Source organism: Rhinatrema bivittatum, chromosome 4 (genome assembly GCF_901001135.1).
Source record: "Rhinatrema bivittatum chromosome 4, aRhiBiv1.1, whole genome shotgun sequence".
In the NCBI taxonomy this organism is placed as follows: domain Eukaryota; kingdom Metazoa; phylum Chordata; class Amphibia; order Gymnophiona; family Rhinatrematidae; genus Rhinatrema; species Rhinatrema bivittatum.
The window spans coordinates 470,979,410-471,003,349 of NC_042618.1; the positions used below are offsets into that span (position 1 = coordinate 470,979,410).

The window sequence follows — 23,940 nt, forward strand, 5'->3', positions numbered from 1 at the left end:
CCATCCCTATACAGACAGTAGTGCAATGTGAATGTGTGGCAGGAACTCTATGCAGAGCTCCTCCACGGGAACTGCTCATAAGTGGGCTGACAGAATGAGCCTTGATGTGACTCCCAAGATGCAGTCCCACCTGGGCATAACAGAAGGAGATGCAATCTGCTAGCCAATTGGATAGTGTCTGGCAATGGCACTGCCCAACCAATTACTATCAAAAGAAATAAAAAATTGGGTGGACTGTCTATAGGCTTCTGTCCACTCCAAATGGAAGGCTAAGGCTGGCTTGCAGTCCAAAATGTGCAGGGCTTATTTACCTTAGTGCGAATGAGGCCTGAGGAAGAATGTTGGCAGGATGATGGACTGGTTAAGATGGAACTCCATCATCACCTTAAGCAGGAACTTAGAGTGCATAGGGAAGGCCACCCTGTCACGATGAAACTTAGAATAAGGTGGATAAGTCACTAAGGCCTGGAGCTCACTGACCCTGCGCACTGCGGTGACTGCCACCAAACATATGACCTTCCAGGTCAGGTACTTCAGGTCACAGGTGCACAGCAGCTCAAAAGGAGCTTTCATCAGCTGAGCTACCACCACGTTGAGGTCCCAAGACCCAGTGGGAGGCCTTAGGTGAAGCGTCAATTGAAGAAGGCCCTGCAAGAATTGTACAACTATAGGCTGTACAGAGATGGGCATACCATCTACACCTTGGTGGTATGTGCCAGTCGCACTGAAATGAACTCTAACAGAATTGGTTTTTAAGCCAGCTTCCAATAGGTGTAGAAGGTAATCAAGCAGTTTTTGTGTGGGGCAGGAGAATGGATCTAGGGCTTTCTGCTCATACCACATGGAAAACCTCCTCCACTTCAGTCCATAGGACTTTCTAGAAGAAGGCTTTCTAGAAGCCACAGGACCCGAGACACATCCTCAGAAAGATTAAGCGGCTGCACGATTAACCTTTCAACATTCAGGCTGTGAGTGACAGAGCCTGGATGTTGGGATGCTGCAACCTGCCTCGATCTTGTGTGATGAGATTTGGTCTCCGGATGGACAACTCCCGTAGGAGTGGAAACCAGTCCTGACTTATCAATAAGGATCCATGAGGATCATAGTCCCCTTGTCCTCGCGAAGCTTCAAGAGAATCTTCACTACAAAGGGAATCAGAGTATATGCATACAGAAGACCCTTGTCCCAATGACAGATCAGGGCATCTGAGGCTAGTTTGCCATCTGACCTGCACAGGGAGCAGAACAGAGGCACCTGTGAAATATCCGATTTGCTCCCCCCCAGTCCACGGTCCACTTGTGGGGTCTGAAGGCTCGATACAGCCTGTCTGCTACCATGTCCTCTGTCCTGCCCAGGTACATGGCACTGAACACCATTCCATGGTTCAGGGCCAACGACCAGATCTGAACCACTTCCTGACACAGGAGATACGATCCCGTGCCTCCCTACTTGTTGACATACCATATGGCTATCTGGTTGTCAGTTTGGATCAGGACAACTTTGTTGCACAGAAGACCTCTGGAAGCCCATAGCGTGTACCTGATTGCCTGAAGCTCCTGGAAATTGGGTTAACAAGAGCACTGATGAGCGGATCAGAGACCCTGGGTGCTGAGCCCATCTACATAAGCTCTCCACCCCAGGGTGGATGCATCCATGGTAAGGACAATTTGGGTAGGAGACTTTGAAAAGAGATTCCCCATTCCAGATTTGAAAGTACCCACCACCAAGTCAATGAGTCCCGGAGAGCCGGGGTGATTCGGACGCAATCCTGCAGGCTTTGAGTGGTCTGGCACCACTGTGACCTCAAGGTCCATTGGGCTCTGCATATGTGTAAACATGCCAAAGGAGCGACATGGACGGTTTCGGCCATGTGGCCCAACATCTTCAACATGTGCCAGGCTGATACCTGCTGACTCTCTGCCGCGATGGTTGTCAAGGTGACGGCCCTTTGATAAGGCAGGAAGGCCTTCGCCTGAGCCATGTCTAGCAGGGCTCCTATAAAGCCCAATTGAAGTGACGGGCTAAGATGGGACTTTGGGTGGTTGATGATGAATCCTAGTGACTCCAACACCCCAATGATCAAGCGCAGGGACCTGGCAGCCCCTGATCAGCTAATCATCCAGATAGGGGAAAACATGCACTCCCAGCCTGTGGAGGTGCACCATCACCACAGCTAAGCATTTCATGAAGTCACATAGAGCTAATGCTAGCCCGAACGGCAACATCCAGTACTGGAAGTGCTGTTTTCCCACCACAAATCAGAGCTACTTCCTGTGACTGTGAAAGATCTCAATGTGAATGTATGCATTTAGATCGAGGGAACATAGCCAGTCCCCTTTTTGTAAAAATGGGATCAAAGTGCCCAGGAAACCATCTTGAACTTTTCATTTTTTAGAAACTTGATCAAGGCCCTTATGTCTAGGATGGGACAGAGTCCTCCTGTTCTCTTTGGAATCAGGAAAAACATGGAGTAGAATCCCCTCTCACTTTACCCTGATAGTACAGGTCCGACCACTCTCACTGTTAAGAGGGAGGAGAGCTCCATTAGCAGTACCTGCTGATGCACTATCTGCCCCCAAAATGGGCTTGGAGGGCAATTTGGCGGGACACCCAATTGATTTAATTGGTACCCCTAACGGACGATGGAAAGAATCCACTGGTCTGAGGTTATATTGGGCCTCTGGTTCACGAAGAACTGCAGCCTAACCCCAGCTGGAGGTTCTAACGTCCCAAGTATTGCGACTGGCCTGCGCTCCCTACGACACAGTCAAAACCCCTTCCCTAGAATTGACTGAGGCGCCGGCTGGGGCTTGGGAGCTCCCTGCTGCCTGTGACAGCTGCAGGAGCCCTGGTGGTGTTGATGGCAGCAAAGGGGCAGAGGATAGTGTTTCCTTTGGTGAAAAAGACTTCCTTTGTCCCTGTCTCGCCAGCCTCCTGGAAGAGGAGAATGGGTCGGGAATACTGGCGGAGAGTTGTTGAAGGGTTTCATGGTGGTTCCAAAGTTGGATCACTGCGTCCCTCACTGTATCTCCAAAAAGATTCTCCCCAGTATATGACATGTTGGAGAGTCATTCTTGTACCTCTGGTTGGATATCCGAGGCCCACAGCCATGCCATTTTTCAGGTGCCGATTCCCGCTGCAGAGACTCTCGATGCCGTCTCGAAAAAATTTTAGGTTACTCAGACCTTTAGGCACTGCAGGCCCTTATGCACCAGTGACATGAGGGTGTCCTGTTGCTGTTGAGGCAGCTGCTCGGCCACCTCCTGCACCTGCTTCCAGATGTCCTGCGAGTACTGGCTTATGTGGAGCTGGTAGGCAGCTATGCGGGCAATGAGCCTGGCACCATGAAATAACTTCATCCCAAGAAAGTCCAACGCTCTATGGTCCTTCCCCAGGGGCGCCGAGGAATGAATCCGAGAGCGCTTGGCCCTCTTGAAGGTGGATTCGACCACCACCGACTGGTGGGACAGCTGACGCTTATCAAATCCGGGTGCCTTCTGGATACGGTAGATCCCATCTGCCTTCTTATTAGTGGGATGCACTATGAGCGAGTGTTCCCATATCCTCAGTAGCAGCTCCTTAAGGATTTCATGCACCGGGATCAGTGCCACAAGGCCGAAGCCCTGCAGTGCCTGCTCCACCGCCAGCTGGAGTCGCTGCTCCAGCTCCTCTTCAAACGTTGCCAATGCCAACACCAACTGGGAGGAAGGAGGGGTGATCAGATATTCTTCAGACCCACAAGACGGATTAGTGACTGGCATCAGGACTAGAGGAGATCATCCAGACCCCTGGCACAGATAGAGCACTGGCTCTCCTCACCTCAGGGTCGCTTTGGGGGCATCACAGCATGATCCAGTGCATCCCCATGCCCGGCTTCTCATTTTCTTCATGAGTCTTCTATGCGGGACCATATCAAAGGCTTTACTAAAATCCAAGTAAATCACATCTAGCGCTCCTCCCTGATCCAATTCTTTAGTCACCCAATCAAAGAAATCAATCAGATTTGTCTGACAGGACCTTACTCTGGTGAATTCATGCTGTTTCAGATCGAGCAACCCACCAGACTGTAGGTAGTTCACTAACCTTTCCTTCAGCAGTCTCCATTAACTTTCCCATCACTGAGGTGAGGCTAACTGGCCTGTAATTTCCAGTCTCCTCTCTGCTCCCATTCTTGTGAAGCAGGACCACCACTGCTCTTCTCCAGTCTCTCGGCACCACTCCCATTTCCAGGGACCTATTGAACAGGTAACTCAGCGGACTCACCAGTACATCTCTGAACTCCCTCAGTATCCTAGGATGAATCTCATCAGGCCCCAATGCTTTGTCCACTTTAAATTTTCCTAGCTCTTCCCATACATTCTCTTCTATAAACGGGGTTTCGTCTACTCCACCCCTATCCACAGTCTTGTTAACTAGTGACAGTCCTTCTCCAGGGTCTTCCTTAGTGAATACCGAACTGAAGTATTTGTTTAAAATCTCCGTATTTTCTTCGTCTCCTTCCACACATTGATCCTTCTCACCTTTCAGTTTCACAATACCACTTCGGACCTTTCTCTGATGTATCTGAAAAATGTTTTGTCACCTCTCTTTATCTCTTTGGCAATCCTTTCTTCCGCCTGACTTTTTGCTTTCCTGACTACTTTCTTCGTCTCCCTCAGTTTAACCCTGTGTTCCTCTTTCTGGGATCCTTTATATTTCTTGAATGCTGTTCTTTTTATTTTTATTATATCAGCCACCTCCTTTAAGAACCAGATAGGTTTCTTATTTCTCTTGCTTTTGTTTACTTTTCTAACATATAGATTAGTTGCCTTTGAAATTGCTTTTAGTTTGTCCCACATTTGCTCCACTTCTTCAAGTTCCACCTCCAGAAAATTTCCCATTTCAACAAAGTCCGTATTTTTTAAGTTCAAAACTCGGGTTTTCGTGTGACTTCTCTGTTTCCTATTTGCGATATCAAACCACCATTTGATGATCACTGGTGCTGAGGTGGTCCCCTACCTGGACATTTGAGACACTATCCCCATTTGTGAGCACTAATTTGAGAATAACTCCCTTTCTCGTGGATTCCATAACCATTTGTTTGAAAGGAGCCCCTTGCAGGACATCCACTAACTCCCTACTTCTGTTAGATTCCGCAAAAGGGATCCTCCAGTCTACGTCCGGAAGATTAAAATCTCCAACAATCAACACTTTTCCCTTCCTTCCAACCTTTTGGAAATCTACCAGCTCTCTATATAGTTCTTCCGTTTGAGACAGAGGACTGTAAACCATTCCAGTAAAAATGGATGATCCATCCTCTTTTTTTTAGGATGGCCCATAATACTTCTTCTCTACCATCTATTCCTTGCAGTTCAGTTGCTTGGATATTATTTTTGACATAAAGAGTTACTCCTATTCCTTTTTAGTCCTCGCTGTCTTTCCTCAACAAGTTATGGCCCGGTATGGCCATATCCCAATCGTGAGATTCCGTGAACCATGTCTCCGTAACAGCAACAATGTCCAAGTCTGTCTCCACCATTAGGGCTTGCAGGTCTTAGATTTTATTGCCAGACTATGAGCATTTATGCTCATAGCTTTCCAGTATCTCCCGTTCAGTTAACTTATCTTGGACTTGTTTTTTGCCTTATTCAGCGGACTTTTGTTATCCTCTTCACCCATTTCCTTTGTTTTTGTATTTGGTTTTCTTTTTGTTTTTAGGACGGTGACATTCCAATGTCCTTCTGCCACCCCTGTCGTTTAGTTTAAATGCCTTATGGCATAGGATTTGAATTTATTCCTTAGTATCCTTTTTTCATGCCACAGACAGATGTAAACCATCTTTGACATATAAAGTCCTTTTCTGTTCCATAAATTGCCCTACCTCCAATATATCCAAAACTTTGTTCCTTACGCAAGTTTGAGCTATGTATTGGATGTATGTATATGACTTAGTCTTTCTTTCCTCTTTCCACAAACAGGTAAGACTTCTGAAAAGTAAATAGTCTTCGCTATGTGACTAATCTGCTGCTCCAGAGTCTAGAAGTCCCTCTGTACCACTTGGGTGCTGTTAGTTCCCAGATGGATGATAATATCAACTACAGACTCCTTGCTTTCTTCTTTGATTGCATTGACTATTTGAATAGCATTTCTGCCAGCCGATGATCCCAGAAAGCTTTTAACTATAGTGTTCACCTGAATAGAGTTCCCAAATTAGTAGTAATCACCCAGCACAATGAGCATTTTCTTATGGTTATTGTTTGTATTCTGGAATTTTTGCGTGCACTTAGTTTCTTCTTTCTTTTCAGATACCACTTCAATCTCCATCGCTTTAGCTTCTTCATTATGTAATACAGAGAAGGCATTTTGTATTTGTGTCACTTGAGAGGGCGTGTGTCTCCTCATCACAGGTCTTACTCACCCAGAGCCCCACAGTAATCCATTTGTTCCTGGGTTGCTATACACTTCTTGTAAGTGGTCGAAGACATGTGGGCTGCACAATTATGAAGGATGGGTGGCTTTGGATCACAGGTCTTATTCTACCTGTGCCCACTGTAAACCACTTTTTCATGAGCTTTTGAATTCTCTTTGGTAATGGGGAAATGATTCCTGAATTATACTGTACAGTGGGTGAGGATTTCTTGGTAGTAGCTGATATTTTCTTTATTTCAGTTAGTTCAGCTTTAAGGTGAGTCATCTCCTTTTTCATGGAAGAAAGGTTTGAACAAATGGACAAGCCCTAAGTTTCCAGATGTTTTGCATCAAAATAAAGGCTCCAAATTGTTACACTGGATAGTCTTCTTTTGCTCAATTAATTTGATGGAGAACATCTAAAGAATTGCTAAATTTCTAAATTATCTTGTTTCCAACTCTTTATCCAGGTGGACTATATTAGAAGAACTAGGCTAGGGCGTGGGGTGGGTAGTGAGGTAGGGTGGGAGGGAATTAAACAGTGGGCTCTACAGTTTCAAATTAGTTTCAAAGCACCCCCACTCTCTAGTAGAAACCTGTATTCTGAGTTCCTCTATTCAATAACAGACTTAGAAATTAGAATAATAACTAGCAAATTCTCACGCAAAGCAGAAAACAGAAATTAGAATAAAAACTAGCAAATATTATTCCACCTTTTTTTTGCCCCCTTAGCTTACCACCCACACACCAGTCAGTCAGTAAGAGCAGAGTTTTATAATCTCTGTTCAGAACTCAATTATGCAGTCTTACACCAGAACAACAGATTCAGAACAGAGAGAAAGCAAAATATCTTGGGAAAAAAGAAATACATCTTTTTAAGCTTGCGGAAGCAGGAGTCAGGTACACTGCTCTGTGCCCAGTAGGACTGAAGTATAAGCTCAAAAACCAGTCAGGCAGGACATGTGCTGGGAGATACCTGCTCAAACTAGAAACTACCTACTTCCAGCTGTGCTATAGTTTCAAAGCACCCTTAATCTTTAGTAGAAACCTGTATTCTGAGTTCCTCTATTCAGTAACACTTAGAAATTAGAATAACAACTAGCAAATCCCCATTCAATGCAGAAAACAGAAATTAGAATAAAAACTAGCAAATATTATTCCACCTTTTTTTTTCATCCCCCTTAGCTTACCAATCACACACCAGATGCTCGGCCCGCTCCTTCCCCGGTGCGGAGACCGATGACAAGGAACCTGAAGTCCTTGGCTTGGAAGAGATCGATGGTTGTCAGTCTCCATCGGTGTGGCTCCCAGGTCCATTGATGCCATCGATGCCGATGACTCAAACATTTTCAACCCGAAGAGCTGCTCCATCTTGTTGAGTCGAAAACGAAGTCCCTCTGGGTCATCTGGGCACATAAGCGGCAAACCCGGACATCATGTGATGCCCCCAGGCAGAGGATACATATCTCATGCGGATCAGTGATGGACATGGTCCTCAGGCACTGCAGGCATCGCCTAAAACTGGATGTGGAAATGTAGTGACAAAACAAAAGGGGTGCCATCCAAAACAATGGCAGCGAGCAGTGATGGCCGGCGGGCAACAAGGCAACGCCCTCATGGGGAATTGACCATGAAAGGAAACTTCCCAAAATCGCTAAAAACATGACTAGTAACACTACAGGAAGGCACCGAGAGGGACCTGGCGATGGAATCACGAGAGAAAAAAATGAGAAAAACGCAAGAAAATGGAAGATTTCCACAAGGCCAAAAACAGACAAAAGTGAGCTCACTCACACTGCAAGGCTTACAGCTCTGCAGAAAGAGAGAATGGAGAGGGACCTCGCATGGACGCATGGTATAGGGCATGCTCAGTGTGCCTAGTCAAAGTTCTAGAAACTATGACATAAATTTTCCGCATCGGGGCTCCATCTGATTGTGTCCCCATGTGTGAAGACTACAATCTTGCTTGTCATAGAAACATAGAAATGACGGCAGAAAAAGACCAAACAGCCCATCCAGTCTGCCCAGCAGGCTCCCACACTTATTTTCCCATACTTATCTGTTTCACCGACCACCAAGTTCAGGGCCCTTGTTGGTAACTGTTTGATTCAAATTTCCTGCCACCCCCTGCCATTGATGCAGAGAGTAATGTTGGAGTTGCATCAAAGGTAAATCGTAAGGCTTAATGGTTAAGGGTAGTAACCACCGCATCAAGTAAGTTACCCCGATGCTTGTTTACCCAGACTGCACAGATCAATACCTTGTTAGATGTTGTCTGAATGTAAATCCTTTTTTCTACATTTCCCCTTGCCGTTGAAGCAGAGAGCAACACTGTACATGCATTCAAAGTGAAGAATCAGGCTTAATTGGTTTAGGGTAGTAACCGCCGCAATAAGCAAGCTATCCCCACGCTTATTTGTTTACCCAGACTGTGTAGTTCAGTCCTTGTTGGTTGTTGTTTGAATGCAAATCCTCTTTTCCACATTTCCCCTTGCCGTTGAAGCAGAGAGCAATGTTGGAGTTGCATTAACCATGTGAAGGCTTATTGAGTAAGGGTAGTAATCACCAGGTAGTAGCCATCACCATTCCAGCAAGCCACTCCCAGGATCTTCTCTTCTTTCCCATCCTCTAGCCTTTATGGATCCACAGTGTTTATCCCAAGTCCCTTTGAATTCCTTCACAGTTTTAGTCTTCAACACTTCCTCCGGAAGGGCATTCCAGGCATTCACCACCCACTTCGTGAAGAAATACTTCCTGACATTGGTTCTAAGTTTTCCTCCCTGGAGTTTCAAATCAAGACTCCTAGTTCTACTGATTTTTTTTCCAATGGAAAAGGTTTGTTGTTGACCATGGATCATTAAAACTTTTCAAGTATCTGAAAGTCTGTATCATATCACTCCTGCTCCTCCTCTCCTCCAGGGTATACATATTTAGGTTCTTCAATCTCTCCTCATAAGTCATTTTATGTAGACCCTCCACCTTTTTGGTCGCCCTTCTCTGGACCACCTCCATCCTGACTCTGTCCCGTTGGAGATACAGTCTCCAGAACTGAACACAGTACTCCAGGTGAGACCTCACCAAGGCCCTGTACAAGGGATCATCACTTCTTTTCTCTTACTAGATATTCCTCTCTCTATGCAGCCCAGCATTCTTCTGGCTTTAGCTATCGCCTTGTCACATTGTTTTGCTGACTTCAGATCGTTAAACACTATCACCCCAAGGTCTCTCTCCTGTTCCGTGCACATCAGCCCTTCACCCCCCATCAAGTACAGTTCTTTCGCATTTCCACACCCCATATGCATGACTCTGCACGTCTTGGCATTGAATCTCAGCTCCCATATCTTCGACCACTCTTCCAGTTTCCTTAAATCCCATCTCATTCTCTCCACTCCTTCCAGCGTGTCCACTCTATTGCAGATCTTAGTATCATCCACAAAAAGACAAACCTTACCTTCTATCCTGTCTGCAATGTCGCTCACAAAGATATTGAACAGGACTGGTCCCAACACCGATCCATGCGGCACTCCGCTTAACACCGCTCTCTCTTCATAGTAAGTTCCATTTACCATCACATATTGTCTTCTGTCCGTCAACCAGTTTGCAATCCAGGTCACGACCTTGGCACTCACTCCTAAGCTTCTCATTTTATTCACAAGCCTCCTGTGCGGGACCATATCAAAAGCTTTGCTGAAATCCAAGTAGATGACATCGAGCGCTCTTCCTCGATCCAATTCCCTAGTCACCCAATCAAAAAAGTCAATCAGATTTCCTTGGAGAAAAGAAGAGTATACTTGTAGCTTGCTTAGTCTCCAGGCAGACGTAACTGCTATTAAAAACAAAACTTTCCAAGAAAAGAACTTCATTTCTGTCTTTGCCAATGTTTAAATGACAGTTTCATGAGTTGAGCTAGAACTACATTTAGATCCCGGGGTATAGGAAGATCCTTAATGATAGGTTTAAGATGATTTAGGATAAGAACATAATAACATAAGAAACTGCCATAATGGGTCAGACCAAGGATCCATCAAGCCCAGCATCCTGTTTCCAACAGTGGCCAATCCAGGCTACAAGTACCTGGCAAGTACCCAAACACAAAGAAGATCCCATGCTACTGATGCTAGTAATAGCAGTGGCTATTCCCTAAGTCAACTTGAATTATAGCAGTTAATGGACTTCTCCAAACCTTTTTAAAACCCAGCTACACTAACTGCACTAACCACAACATCTGGAACAAATTCCAGAGCTTAAATGTGCATTGAGTCAAAAAGAATTTTCTTCAATTAGTTTTAAATGTGCCACATGCTAACCTCATGGAGTGCCCCCTACTCCTATTATCCGAAAGAGTAAATAACTGATTCACATCTACCTGTTCTAGACCTCTCATGATTTTAAAGACCTCTATCATATCCCCCCTCAGCCGTCTCTTTTCCAAGCTGATAGCCCTAACCTCTTTAGCCTTTCCTCACAGGGAAGCTGTTCCATTCTCTTTATCATTTTGATCGCCCTTCTCTGTACCTTCTCCAGTGCAACTATATCTTTTTTGCGATGCGGTGACCAGAATTGTACACAAATCTCAACGTGCGGTCTTCACTATGGAGCGATACAGAGGCTTTATGACATTTTCCGTTTTATTCACCATTCCCTTCTTAATAATTCCTAACATTCTGTTTGCTTTCTGGACTGCCGCAGCACACTGAGTCGACGATTTCAATGTATTATCCACTATGATGCCTAGAACGTTTTCCTGGGTGGTAACACCTAATATGGAACCTAACATCGTGTAACTACAGCATGGGTTATTTTTCCCTCTATGCAACATCTTGCACTTGTTCACATTAAATTTCATCTGCCATTTGGATGAACAATCTTCCAGTCTCGCAAGGTCCTCCTGCAATTTATCACAATCCGCTTGTGATTTAACTACTCTGAATAATTTTGTTTCATCTGTAAATTTGATTACCTCACTCATCGTATTCCTTTCCAGATCATTTATAAATATATTGAAAAGCACTGGTCCAAGTACAGATCCCTGAAGAAATCCAATGTTTACCCTTTTCCACTGAGAAAATTGACCATTTAATCCTACTCTCTGTTTCTGTCTTTTAACCAGTTTATAATCCATGAAAGGAAATCGCCTCCTATCCCATGACTTTTTAGTTTTCTTAGAAGTCTCTGATGAGGGACTTTGTTAAATGCCTTCTGAAAATCCAAATATACTACATCTACCGGTTCACCTTTATCCATATGTTTATTAACCCCTTCAAAAAAAATGAAGCAGATTTGTGAGGCAAAACTTCCCTTGGGTAAATCCATGTTGACTGTGTTCCATTAAACTATATGCTCTGTGATTTTGATCTTTAGAATAGATTCCACTAATTTTACCGGCACTGAAGTCAGGCTCACTGGTCTATTGTTTCCCAGATTGCCCCTGGAGCCCTTTTTAAATATTGGGGTTACATTGGCCACCCTCCAGTCTTCAGGTACAATGGATGATTTTAATAATAGGTTACAAATTTTAACTAATAGATCTGAAATTTCATTTATGAGTTCCTTCAGAACCATGGGATGTATACCATCCGGTCCAGGAGATTTTCATGAATCTAGCAGCTGTAGGTTAATGAAAAATAGATGAACCTTTGAAATGTTCATGGCATGCTGCTATAGCACTGAGATGAACTCTGACGGAGTTAGTCTTCAGTCCCAAATTAGAAAGGCTTAACAGGTATAGAAATAACAGGGGAATAGGATACATAAATGGGTTTTGTTGAAGAGTAAAGTACCAGTAATGAAACTTTTCCATTTGAAGTTATAAGGTTTTCTTGTTGGGCATTTTCTAGATGCTAGAAGAACTTTGCAGAAGGCAATTGTAAAGAAGATATTAACTTACTTTCAACATCCATGCAATAAGAGCCAACAGGCTGCTGTAAGATGGCAGCTTTTCTTGCTGTTGCCAAAAGCATCTCTGCGGCCTTTCCACTGAGTGATGGGGCAGATGGACTTTCTAACCACCCAGACAAGATTGAATTTTATATTTAATATCTAGTCTTTTCAATACTGGTGTTGCATCCATCAGTCGAGGATGGCTGCGACCGCTCTGCCTCACCTCTTTTACCCTTTTCCTCCTCCTTGGAAGGATGGCTGCCTCCGCTGCTGTATGCCGAAACCCTCGGCGTCTCCGAGCCAGCATGGGCGTTCCCATCCACCATGCTTCTTCCTGAGACCTCCTAGCGCACGCTGCCTTCATTTTTGAATACGTCATGGCGGGAACCTCGGGGTGGCCCACCGCAAAACGTCAGTACCTCCGGGTATTTAACCTCCGCTCCGCTCCAATACAAACAAGTTAGCAAGGACTTTGGTTTTACTACTCTGACCACTTCTAAGCTGCTCGCTTGGATTCCTCACTACCTTCCGTGGTATCTCGCTCCTACGGAAGCTCTGGGTATCCGACCCTCGAGGGCCTCCCCCTTCTACTCGCCCTCTGGGGTTTATCTGCCTAACCTTAAGGACACCCGCCCCTCGGGGGTCCTGTCTGCTTTCTTTCAGGAACTCTCGGCGCTCCTAGGTACTCGCTCCTCGAGGGCCTATTCTGCTCAGACCTCGGGTCCCTCTTCATTCTACAACCAAAGGAAGTTATCAGCACTGCTATTCTGTGAGTATCGCTACACTCCAGGTCTCCTCATTCCACCCTTCAGGTTCACGGCCTATCCCGCGCTGCGGAACACTACTGGACCTTTGCTTCATCTGAGTGAGACCATCAACTACAGAGTCTGTTTGAGCTTTACTGAGATATCGCTGGACTACAGCAGTGTCCATTCCTTGGGCAAGATTCAACTCAGCAACAGCAGTATAATAAAGCTTTCTTTCCTCAGTGTCTGCTTACTAAGTCTAGCCAATCGTTGTGATTCCCCACGGGGCTCCTCTCCATGGGAGGAGTCATCGCCACTTCGACCAAGAGACCAATCTAAACAACTGGTAGCACTGTGGGGTCCTACCATATCCTTGTCTAGAGAGTCTGTAGTAGTCCATACATTGGTACCGCTACAACCTGTTTTGGAAGTTCAATACATTTTAATTAGTCAAATACATTCTCTCTTGGTTATGCTTCCTGGAACAAGGGGAAAGGAATCTCCTTGGCCATCTTTTGAACAAAAAGCAAAATAGGAGGAGACATATTCCTAGTAGGTTGCAGAGAGCACACTAATGGAGAAAAATAAGATGATTCAGATTTCTCTTGTGAATCAGAGATCACTGTCGGTGGTTCCTCTGAGATTATCCTCTCTTTAGAAAAGGGTGAATCATGGGGCTTAGGCTGTATTATGTTTTTTTTGCCTAGGCTAATAAAGAGGAATCATAGACTGACTTTCCATCTTAGTGTTACTGATTTCAAAATGGGAGAATCTGCTCCAGTGATGGAGGAGGTGGCATGTCAGTAAAATAATTTTTTATAAATTCTAACCACATCCTTCTGACCATAAGACGGTGATCAGCTGCAGGAAACATTGTGGAAGAGTTGTCTAATTCAGGAACCTGAACTGGTATTGGGTAGCTTTGGTCCTATTTTAATGTTTCTACACCGAAACTGGAGTCTCTGCTCCAACAAAGCATCTGTGTAGAAGATGCTGCTGATAACTTTTTGGCGCCAAGGAGAGATTTCGCCCGAGGGGACTGTCTCTGCGCTGAGAAATTACCTGTTAATGTAGACTACACATGTTTCTTCACTGAGGTGCTAGATTTACTGTCACCATCCTTGGAGAGTGAATTGCACCAGTGCCAAGACTTCTCAGGGTCATGGTGTCATCATAAGAAGACTGCACCTTTTCAGATTTAGGCAACTGCCTCTGCCAAAGAATGCTTTAAAGTACTAAATATACTAAAAGTTCACTGCTAAGGTGTATGACCGAGAAGGCGTAGCTTCTTGAATTTCTGGCATTTGGAGACATGCGAGCACAGGCAGCACAATGTGGCACATCATGAGATTGGCTCAGACAGTGGAGGTATCTGTCATGCTGATCTGACAGAGTCATTTTGAATAAGAGATGGGGACATTTCTTGAGCCCTGGCTTTTTGTCTGCCATATTGTCGCAACCAAGACCAAATAAAGCTCAATTTTTTTTTTTTTTTTTTAGAAGTCTCAAGAAAAATAAAGAAATTAAATAAAGATTACTAAAGATTAAACTAAGAAAGTAAAAACAACCATCAGGGAAAAAAGGACAAGTGGCATGAAGAGAGAGCCAAAAGACTGTCCTTTCATGGTAGCAGAAGAAATAAGACTGGAGGAGACTTATGCAGCTGGATGGGAAAGTCTGTGCGCGCTCAGAAACTCCTTTGGGGGTTTTCTGAGCTCTGAGAGAGCTTTCCACCTCAGCACCCACTTATGTGCATTCAGGCTCTAATCGTGGAAGATTATCCACTTATCAGGTGGGCATTTTATACATTGGCCATTTCTGCAGGTAAATCTCGGTTTCACCTATGGAAATGCTTTGGAAAATTACCCTCCCCATGGCCACTTATTAGAATGAAAAAAGTGTGTGTGTGTGTCTGTGTGTGTGTGTCTGTGTGTGTGTCTCTGTGTGTGTGTGTCTGTCTGTGTGTGTGTGTGTGTGTCTGTGTGTGCGTGCGTGTGTGTGTCTGTGTGCGTGTGTGTCTGTGTGCGTGTGTGTCTGTGTGTGTGTCTGTGTGTCAGTCTGAGAACTGAACAACTTGAATCCAAGAAACACAAACTTGCAGACTGCTTACAGCCGAGGACTACAGGGGTGGACAAACCCCATGTAAAATGGAACTTAAGCCCCCATTCATCTGTGGAACAACTTAAACCGATCTCAGAAATCTCCGGAGCTGTCAATATAAAAACAATGGGAAAGCCTAACCAGTACCAGGCACTCGTATGTAGAATAAATGTAAAGTGGATGGCAAGGAGACAGACAAAATTGCTTCTCTTAAAAAGTCAATAAGCACCAACCCAGTCCTATCACACACAGCATGGTTTTGTCAAGGAGACATATAAAATGTGTGCATACTTGCGTGGTCTTCCAAGTGGCAAGAAGGAGGCTGGTACAGGCATTCCTTCTGTGGAACAGGCAAGGAAAAAGCAATTGTGATACTGAGTCTCCATGTATCAGTTAAGACAGCCACCCCCAGCTTTCTATGCTCAGTGACGCTTGTCTACATCTCCCTCAACATTCATACCCTCTCCTCGCCTGTCACTTAGGTAAAAATGTCTGAAATTAGGGGCTCCCTATTTTATCTTTCCCCAAAACTGTAAATGTGGTAGAACCTGGAGCATCCCATTAGGACACCCTGGAAAGCATAAAGAAAACTTCTGGTTGAAAATATTCAGATCGTTTGGGACATGTGCTACTGAGAGCTGCTACTGAAAGAGTCTCAGGCAGGCCAGGGAAAATGAGCTCAAAACCCTTTGTTAAATCAAAAACTCACTGGCAGGAGTCAAGTTGGAAGACTGTGAAGGCTGGGCCAGGAAGTAAGAATTGCAATCTTTCTTCATTAGAACTACCGTCTTGGATTGGTCCCGTGGCTCAGGTGGCAAGTTCGAGGTCTTGCCACGTGGAACTTCCCTGCGTCGAATCTTCTGTTCCCTCGGTCGGCGGTGGCTGGGAAAGCAGACAGAACATTCTTCGGGTAGGTGTGTATGAAGGCTCGCACTGCCAGATGTCAGCCCTGATTTCAATTGATCTGGAAGTGCAGTGGAACAGGAGGAAACAGCTAAGTCAAAAATCCCCAAAATAACCAACACCTTAGAGGATCTGTAAGGAGACTTCATCTGTGGGATGGCGTTGAAGCGACGTCTATAACTATGCTGACATGGAGGCGGGGTTGGAGAGATGGCAAATTCCCATTCGCCCAATGTATCGCGTATGTTCTTGATAGCGATACTAGTGAAACAACTGAGACACCTTGAGGCAGTGGCTGATCTGCATTCTACTTTTCTTTCTAAAAATAAAGTAAACCCCAGGACAGAGCCAATAATTGTATGAACTTCAGTTCCTCAGCACTGCAATGACACTGCTGTAAAAAATAATCATTCCCTTAAAAAAAAAAAAAAGGGAATATATTTATTTATTTATATTGTTTTGTATACTGATATTCTGTCATCTCTTTCCTCACTGGTCTCTTAGCCAGCATTGTAATGTACTTTGCTGCTGATTTAATAATCTTTTAGAATGATCTCCAAAGGAAAATTATGTTTCTTACCTGATAATTTTCGTTCCTGTAGTACCAAGGATCAGTCCAGACTGCTGGGTTATGCCTCCCCTCCAGCAGATGGAGTCAGAGAGAAAACTGAAAGCACCCCCTAGATATACTGGTGTGCCACCTGCCAGCCCTCAGTATAATGGATAACAAAGCAGAGAAAAACTCCTCCGCCCACTTAGCCAATTAACCATGGCAACTGTCTAGATCAAGCAGTAACATTAAAAACAGTAAACGCCTGCAGAAAAGCAAAGCGCCAAGAATTGAAAAGGCAATGCGCAAACTAAGCAAACCACAAATAGGACAACATTACCTTCTAAAATGTAAAGACGGATAGTCCACTTACCGTGCTCAAGTGTTACAGCTCAGTGAGCAAAGAAGTGTCTCGAGCGGACTCTCTTGTGCACAAAATAGGGCGGGCGTCTGGACTGATCCTTGGTACTACAGGAACGAAAATTATCAGGTAAGAAACATAATTTTCCTTTCCCTGTACGTACCAGGATCAGTCCAGACTGCTGGGATGTACCCAAGCCGCCTTAAATGGGATGGGACCCCGAGAGTCCCGCTCGAATCACACTGCTGCCAAAAGAATCAGCCGACGGCCCACGAACATCTACTCGATAATGTCGAGCAAAGGTATGCAACGACTTCCAAGTGGCAGCCCTGCAAATCTCCTGGCTAGAGACCAGAGTACTCTCCGCCCAGGAAGACGCCTGTGAACGGAGAGAGTGGGCTTTAAGCCCGTCCGGAACGGACTTACCACACCCAATGTACGTGGACGCTATCGAGCTCTTCAGCCAGCGGGCAATAGTAGCTTTAGAGGCCTGTAAACCCTTTTTGGGCCCCTGCCACAACACAAACAAGTGATCCGACCGCCGAAAATCATTGGTGACCTCCAATATTGCAAAAGCAGTCGCCGAACATCCAGACGCTTCAAGTCGGCACGGTGAGAAGACTGCAGCTCCTTCTCTGAGAAAGACGGCAAGTCCACAGACTGATTAACGTGAAAAGCCGATACAACCTTAGGCAAGAACGAAGGAACCGTACGTAACGACACCCCAGAGTCCGAGATACGCAAGAACGGCTCCCTGCACGAGAGCGCCTGTAGCTCCGATACCCGACGTGCGGAAGCTATGGCCACTAAGAACACTGTCTTGAGGGTGAGATCCTTTAAGGAGGCTCGCCTAAGCGGCTCAAAGGGCGCGACCGTGAGGCCCTTGAGTACCAAATTCAAGCTCCAGGAAGGACAAGGGGCTCTGAGCGGAGGACGTAAGTTTTGAACACCGCGCAAGAATCTGGCCACGTCCGGATGACATGCGAGAGAGGATCCTTCAACCTTTCCTCTCAAACAACCCAGAGCCGCCACCTGGACTCTCAGAGAACTGTAAGCTAAACCCTTCTTCAGACCATCCTGTAGAAAAGTAAGGATATCCGCTATCTCCGCACGACGAGGCTGAACTCGGGCGGTCACGCACCAGGAGTCAAACACTTTCCACACTCTGGCATAAGCAAGTGTGGTAGAAGGTCTCCGCGCGCGAAGCAAGGTAGAAATAACCGGTTCCGAATAACCTTTCTTTCTCAACCGCCTCCGTTCATAAGCCAAGCCGCCAGACAAAAGCGATCCGCTAGATCGAAAAATACTGGTCCTTGACGAAGAAGGTTCGGAAGGTGGCCCAATCGTAAGGGCCCGTCCCTGGCGAGATTGACTAGGTCCGCAAACCATGGTCTTCTTGGCCACTCGGGAGCCACTAGAATCACTGGACCTTGATGGGATTCTAGACGTCTTAACACCTTGCCGACTAATGGCCAGGGGGGAAACACATAGAGTAGGGTGTGACAAGGCCATGGAATCGCTAGCGCATCCACCCCCTCCGATCCGTGTTCTCGCCTCCGGCTGAAGAAACGCGCTGCCTTGGCGTTTAGCCGAGTTGCCATCAAGTCCAGTCGCGGCACTCCCCATCGCCAGGTGATGAGACTCATTGCCTGGTCCGAGAGCTCCCACTCCCCGGGATCCAAGTACTGACGACTGAGATAATCCGCTTGAACGTTGTCTACGCCTGCGATGTGAGTGGCCGCGATGCGAGCCAGGTAGCGTTCCGCCCAGGTCATTAACAAGGACGCTTCGACCGCCACCTGCTGACTTTTCGTGCCGCCCTGGCGATTTATATATGCTACCGTGGTTGCGTTGTCCGACAGGACTCGAACCGCCCGCCCCCGTACCATTGGCAGAAGCTGACGCAAGGCTAGTCGTACCGCCCTGGTTTCCAGACGATTGATGGACCAAGAAGCTTGACGAGGGGTCCACGACCCTTGCACCGCTCGTGATTGACAGACTGCTCCCCAGCCGGTCAGACTGGCATCCGTCGTCACTATGATCCAGGGGGGGGGGGGGGCTCGAGGTCCACACCTTGCAAAAGATTGTCCGGAACCAACCACCATGCTAAGCTGGACCGCGCCGGCTCCAACAGCGGCAACTGCACTCCATAATCCTCGGATTTCTGGTCCCAGCGAGAAAGGACAGCCCTTTGCAACGGCCGCATATGAGCAAAAGCCCACGGCACCATCTCCAGAGTAGACACCATATGTCCAATGACTTGCAAATAATCCCAGGCCGTGGGCAACGGGAGATCCAGAAGTCTCTGTACCTGAAACATCAGATGCTCCATTCTCTGCCGAGTCAGGAAAACCTTGCCTACCAAGGTATCGAAACGTGCTCCCAAAAATTCCAACTGTTGACTCGGAAGCAGCTGGCTCTTGGCAAAGTTGACCACCCAGCCTAGCGACTGAAGTTGCTGTATCACCGACTGGACTGCCCGGTTGCACTCGCTCTCCGATTTCGCCCGGATGAGCCAATCGTCCAGGTAGGGATGCACCAAAATTCCTTGACGTCGCAGGAAAGCCGCGACTACCACAAGAACTTTGGTAAACACCCTCGGAGCCGTAGCTAGGCCGAATGGAAGGGTGCAAAACTGGTAGTGTTCTCCCAACACCATGTATCTCAGATATCTCTGATGCCGTTCCCGGATTCCGATGTGGAGATACGCCTCGGCTAGATCCAAAGAAGCCAAAAATTCTCCCTTGTGGACGGCCGCAATAACAGACCTTAGAGTTTCCATACGAAACCGGGGAACACGCAAGGCCTTGTTTACTCGCTTCAAATCCAGAATAGGACGGAACGTACCTTCCTTCTTTGGGACTAGGAAGTAAATGGAATAGCGGCCCATTCTCGCCTCGTCCGAGGGAACGGGTAGCACTGCTCCGAGGGCCCGTAGGTGGTTTACCGTTTGCGCGATAACCAGTTGCTTTTCTCGAGGCCCGCAAGGAGATATCATAAAAAAGTCCCGGAGGGGTCGAGCAAAGTCCAACTCGTAACCGTAACGTACCACGTCGAGGACCCACTGATCTGACGTGATTTTGACCCACTCCTCCCAAAACAGGGACAAACGACCTCCGATTCGGGGGAAGGAGGAATGGGTCAGCGCGCCCTCATTGCGAGGGTTTCCCGGCGGGCAATTGCTGGGAGGATCCCAATCGCTGCGGTCGCCTGCCTCGAAAGGAAGGAGACCACGATTGAGACCTCGGGCCTTGCTGTTTCTGGGAAAAGGAGCCACCCCTACCGTAGCGAAATCTGCGCTGCCCTCGGAACCGGGATCGCACATTCCCGAAAGGTCGAAACTGCCGGGGCTTGTCTTCCGGCAACTTATATACCTTATTATCCCCCAGGTCCTTGATGAGTTGATCCAATTCCTCACCAAACAATAACTTCCCCTTAAAGGGGAAAGCGGCTAGACGTGACTTGGAGGAGGCATCTGCCGACCAACGGCGAAGCCAAAGTAACCTCCGAGCAGCGACCGCCGAAGACATAGTACGAGCAGAGGTTCTTAACAGATCATACAAGGCGTCCGCTGTGTAAGCGACCGCCGCTTCCACACAGTTGGCCTGCTCCGCCTCGGCGGGCGGGAGCTCCTGTGTGGTAAGCAATTGCTGAACCCAGCGGCGAGTAGCTCTCTGCACCATACTGCTACAAGCCGCCGCACGGACACCCAGGGCCGCTATTTCGAAAATGCGCTTCAAAAGCACCTCTAACTTTCTATCTTGAAGATCTTTTAAGGCTACTCCCCCCGTGACCGGAATGGTAGTATGTTTAACCACCGCGGTGACCGCCGAATCCACGGCAGGAACCTTAAAAGTCTCCAAAGAATGTGAGGGCAGAGGATATAACTTATTCATTGCCCTGCTAACACGCAGGGATGCCTCTGGGACCTCCCATTCCTTAGATACAAGCTGTACCACCTTGAGATGTAAGGGAAAAGTTCGCGGGGGGGCCCTCAGACCCGCCATCGCTACATCCCCTGTAGACGTATCTGCGTCCTGCTGCGGCGCGGGGATCTCCAATTCCTTCAGCACATGCTGGATGAGAAAGTTAAGCTCATCCTTGCCAAACAGGCGCAAAACTTCGGGGTCATCCCCTTCTAGAGCCTCCTGTGCGTCCGAGAGCTCTGCCCCCGCGGCATCCGGAGAGCCCTGGGAGAAATCAAGGGCTCCCGGCGCACCCGTACCCCCTATAGGTACATTTCCGGCTCCCACAGAAGTCCCCGCTTTTCCAGGAACCCCAGCTTTATCTGTGATAGGGGACACCCTAGAAACCTTCGCGGGAGGGGGTTCATCCGGATCCCAGCCTGCCTCTGCCTCTAAAAATGCCTGGTGCATTAAAAGAACAAATTTAGATGAAAAGGGAACTCTCCTTTTATTGGAACTCGTGGGGGGAGGGGCTTGAGGACCATCGGGGTCAGCCCCACTGCGCGGGCTTAAGGCAGGCGGCGAGAGAGGAGAGGAATCCCCATCCTCTGATTGCAAATCCGCAGGCTGCCGCGTGGTCAAAATGGCCGCCGGCTCCCTCTCACAGGGAGGCGGTGCTGACGACCGCGCGGCAGCCTGTCTCCCCTGCCTTGCCGAAGAAGAAGCTAAAGTGCCGCTGCGGGCAGCGCTCGGCCCCTGGGAGGGTCCCTCGCCCCCGGGAATACAACAGGAGCAGAGGCCCTCCCTGGAGAGTCGCGCCCCCGCCCTACCACAGGCCGTGCAGGCCGAAGACCGCGGCATTCGGAGAGCAGGGAGAAAAAGGCGCCAAAGGTAAGCTCTACAAGCGCGCCAAAATCGCCGGGTGAACTAAAATCCACCCCCTCCGGAGTCCCTGGTGTGCGCGGCAGGCTAGGGCTTACGAATTTAGCACAGCCTGTCGCCAACAGGACTTAAGTGCTCGCGAAGGTTTTTTTTTTTGTTTTTTTTTTAAGAGCCCTCTTCAGCTACAAGAGCACTGGTAGAATACACTCCTAAGGAGGGGGGGAGGGTGACCGGCCCACCGGTAAACTCTCCCCCAAGACCAAGGGACACTGAATCCGGGTAAAGAGGGAGAGCCAAGCTCTCCACGCCTGCCTTAATAACCAGTTAAAGCCCAATAGAACATCTACTGACAATTTAGTAACTTAAATAAGTATTTTCTCTTTTTTTTTTTTTTAAACTAGAGAGAACAAGTCTCCCCCTGCGTTGATCTAGACAGTTTGGAAAATTTAATTAGTAAAATAGAAGAAAACACCTGATAGGAAATTTAGTCAGAACAGGACCGCAGGTTATGTCTCCCGATCTGCTGGAGTCAGAGGAAATACTGAGGGCTGGCAGGTGGCACACCAGTATATCTAGGGGGTGCTTTCAGTTTTCTCTCTGACTCCATCTGCTGGAGGGGAGGCATAACCCAGCAGTCTGGACTGATCCTGGTACGTACAGGGAAAAGTAAGTACTAGCTCTATTTTTCATCCAATATTTCTCAAAATTAGTACAAAAATAGTTTAAAAAATTGAAGATCCAACATGAGGCCGAGGTGTAAAAGGAAAATCTGCCAAGCTTTGGGAATGGTAGATGCTTTCAAACCCTTCTAAACTGAGAATTGAATTGGAGTGTAGTTTAAATTATTGTGAAATCTCAGGGAGATCTGAAAAATGTCAAACATAAAGAGCTGCTGTGTATATTCGGCATATTATAATACACAAAGTGTAAAAATGCGGTCACCGGCTGTATGTACCATGCTACATACACTAAGAGATAAACTTAAAGGTCAGGCATAAGGCCCACAGTGTTTTGTCTTTCTCCCACTCTGATTTTGAACCCCACTCTTCAGACTGCATGCTTGGCAGCTCAGGGGAACTCTCGCTGGCCCAACAGCTGGAGAAGCACCTCTTCTGAGATGCATCCATCTATGACCAGCCACAACAGCAGCAGCCATCCTGTCTCTCATTCTGGGCCTAAGCATGCCCATGGGTAAGCGACATCAGTGAACTGAGGATTAGAACCATGGGGCCAGCTCTTCTAGGGGGACTTTTCTACACATTTTTGCTTGCACAATTATTTGTGCAACAGTATCCCTTTTGGAAGTTGCAGGAAAAGATGCATTACTTCAAAACTGCTCAACCCAAACTCATTTGCAAACTTTTGCCACTGTTTTTTTTGGTTCTAAATTTGTCCTATCTTTAAATTGGAATGTGTTTTGTAAAACATACAGGATATAATTATTAATTACCTTTCATTGCTTCTCTGATTTCCATTATACTTTCATGATAGGAATATGCGCGACACTATATGGATAAAAAACATTGTCATTATTAGCTTAATTGTGTTCCCTCCTCATTGTATTTGGCCTAATGTCTCTTTTTAGCATGGTCTTGTGACTGTCCATGTCTGCAGGAACATTAAAATTCTTCCATTATCACAGTACTGTATATAGTAGCAGAGGCAGATCCTCCATCCACAGCCTGGACTTTCCAGTCTCTCTTTAAAAAAGCACTAAAACACTTTTCATAGGTTAATGCCATGACTGACAGCCTGGAGAAAGCAGAGTTTTTTACCTGTAACAGGTGTTCTCACCTGTTACAGGTGGCGTCAGTCCTCACACATGGGTGACATCATCCAATGAAGCCTGGCACGGGAAACTGTTGTCAAAGTTTCTAGAGCTTTGACTGAGCCTCTCTGAGCATGCCCAAGCATGCAATAAACCACGTGGCCATGCAAGGTCCTTTCAGTCTTATAACATAGAAGTTCAAGAAAAACCCATGAAGTGGCGATCCAACTCAATGGGGAGGTGGGCGGGTCTCATAAGGATTGACGTCCTGCTGTCTTCAGAGAACATCTGTTATAGGTAAGCAACTCTGCCTTCTCTGAGGACAAGCAGGATGGCACTCCTCACACATGGGTGAATCCCTAGTTACAAGCAGTTCCCCAATAAAAAAGAGAAACAACCACCATATTTTATTAGCAACAGGCTTTTGTAAACAGAAGAGGGGCCCCACTTGAACAAAA

General features: G+C 46.8%; 1 protein-coding gene across 5 annotated transcripts in view; it reads right to left on the reverse strand.

The window, feature by feature from the left end:
• AGBL3 (ATP/GTP binding protein like 3) overlaps positions 1-23,940 on the reverse strand; it is a 279,448-nt gene that overhangs the window by 53,104 nt on the left and 202,404 nt on the right. For all 5 annotated transcript variants that reach the window (XR_003856022.1, XM_029597245.1, XM_029597246.1 and 2 more), the window contains 3 exons: positions 23,165-23,219; positions 15,823-16,077; positions 15,405-15,453 (listed from right to left, as the gene is read on the reverse strand). Coding sequence is in view for 4 of the 5 variants with exons in the window: in XM_029597245.1 (XP_029453105.1) it covers positions 15,405-15,453; positions 15,823-16,077; positions 23,165-23,219 (359 nt within the window). In the remaining variant the exon portion in view is untranslated. The remainder of the gene's footprint in view (positions 1-15,404; positions 15,454-15,822; positions 16,078-23,164; positions 23,220-23,940) is intronic.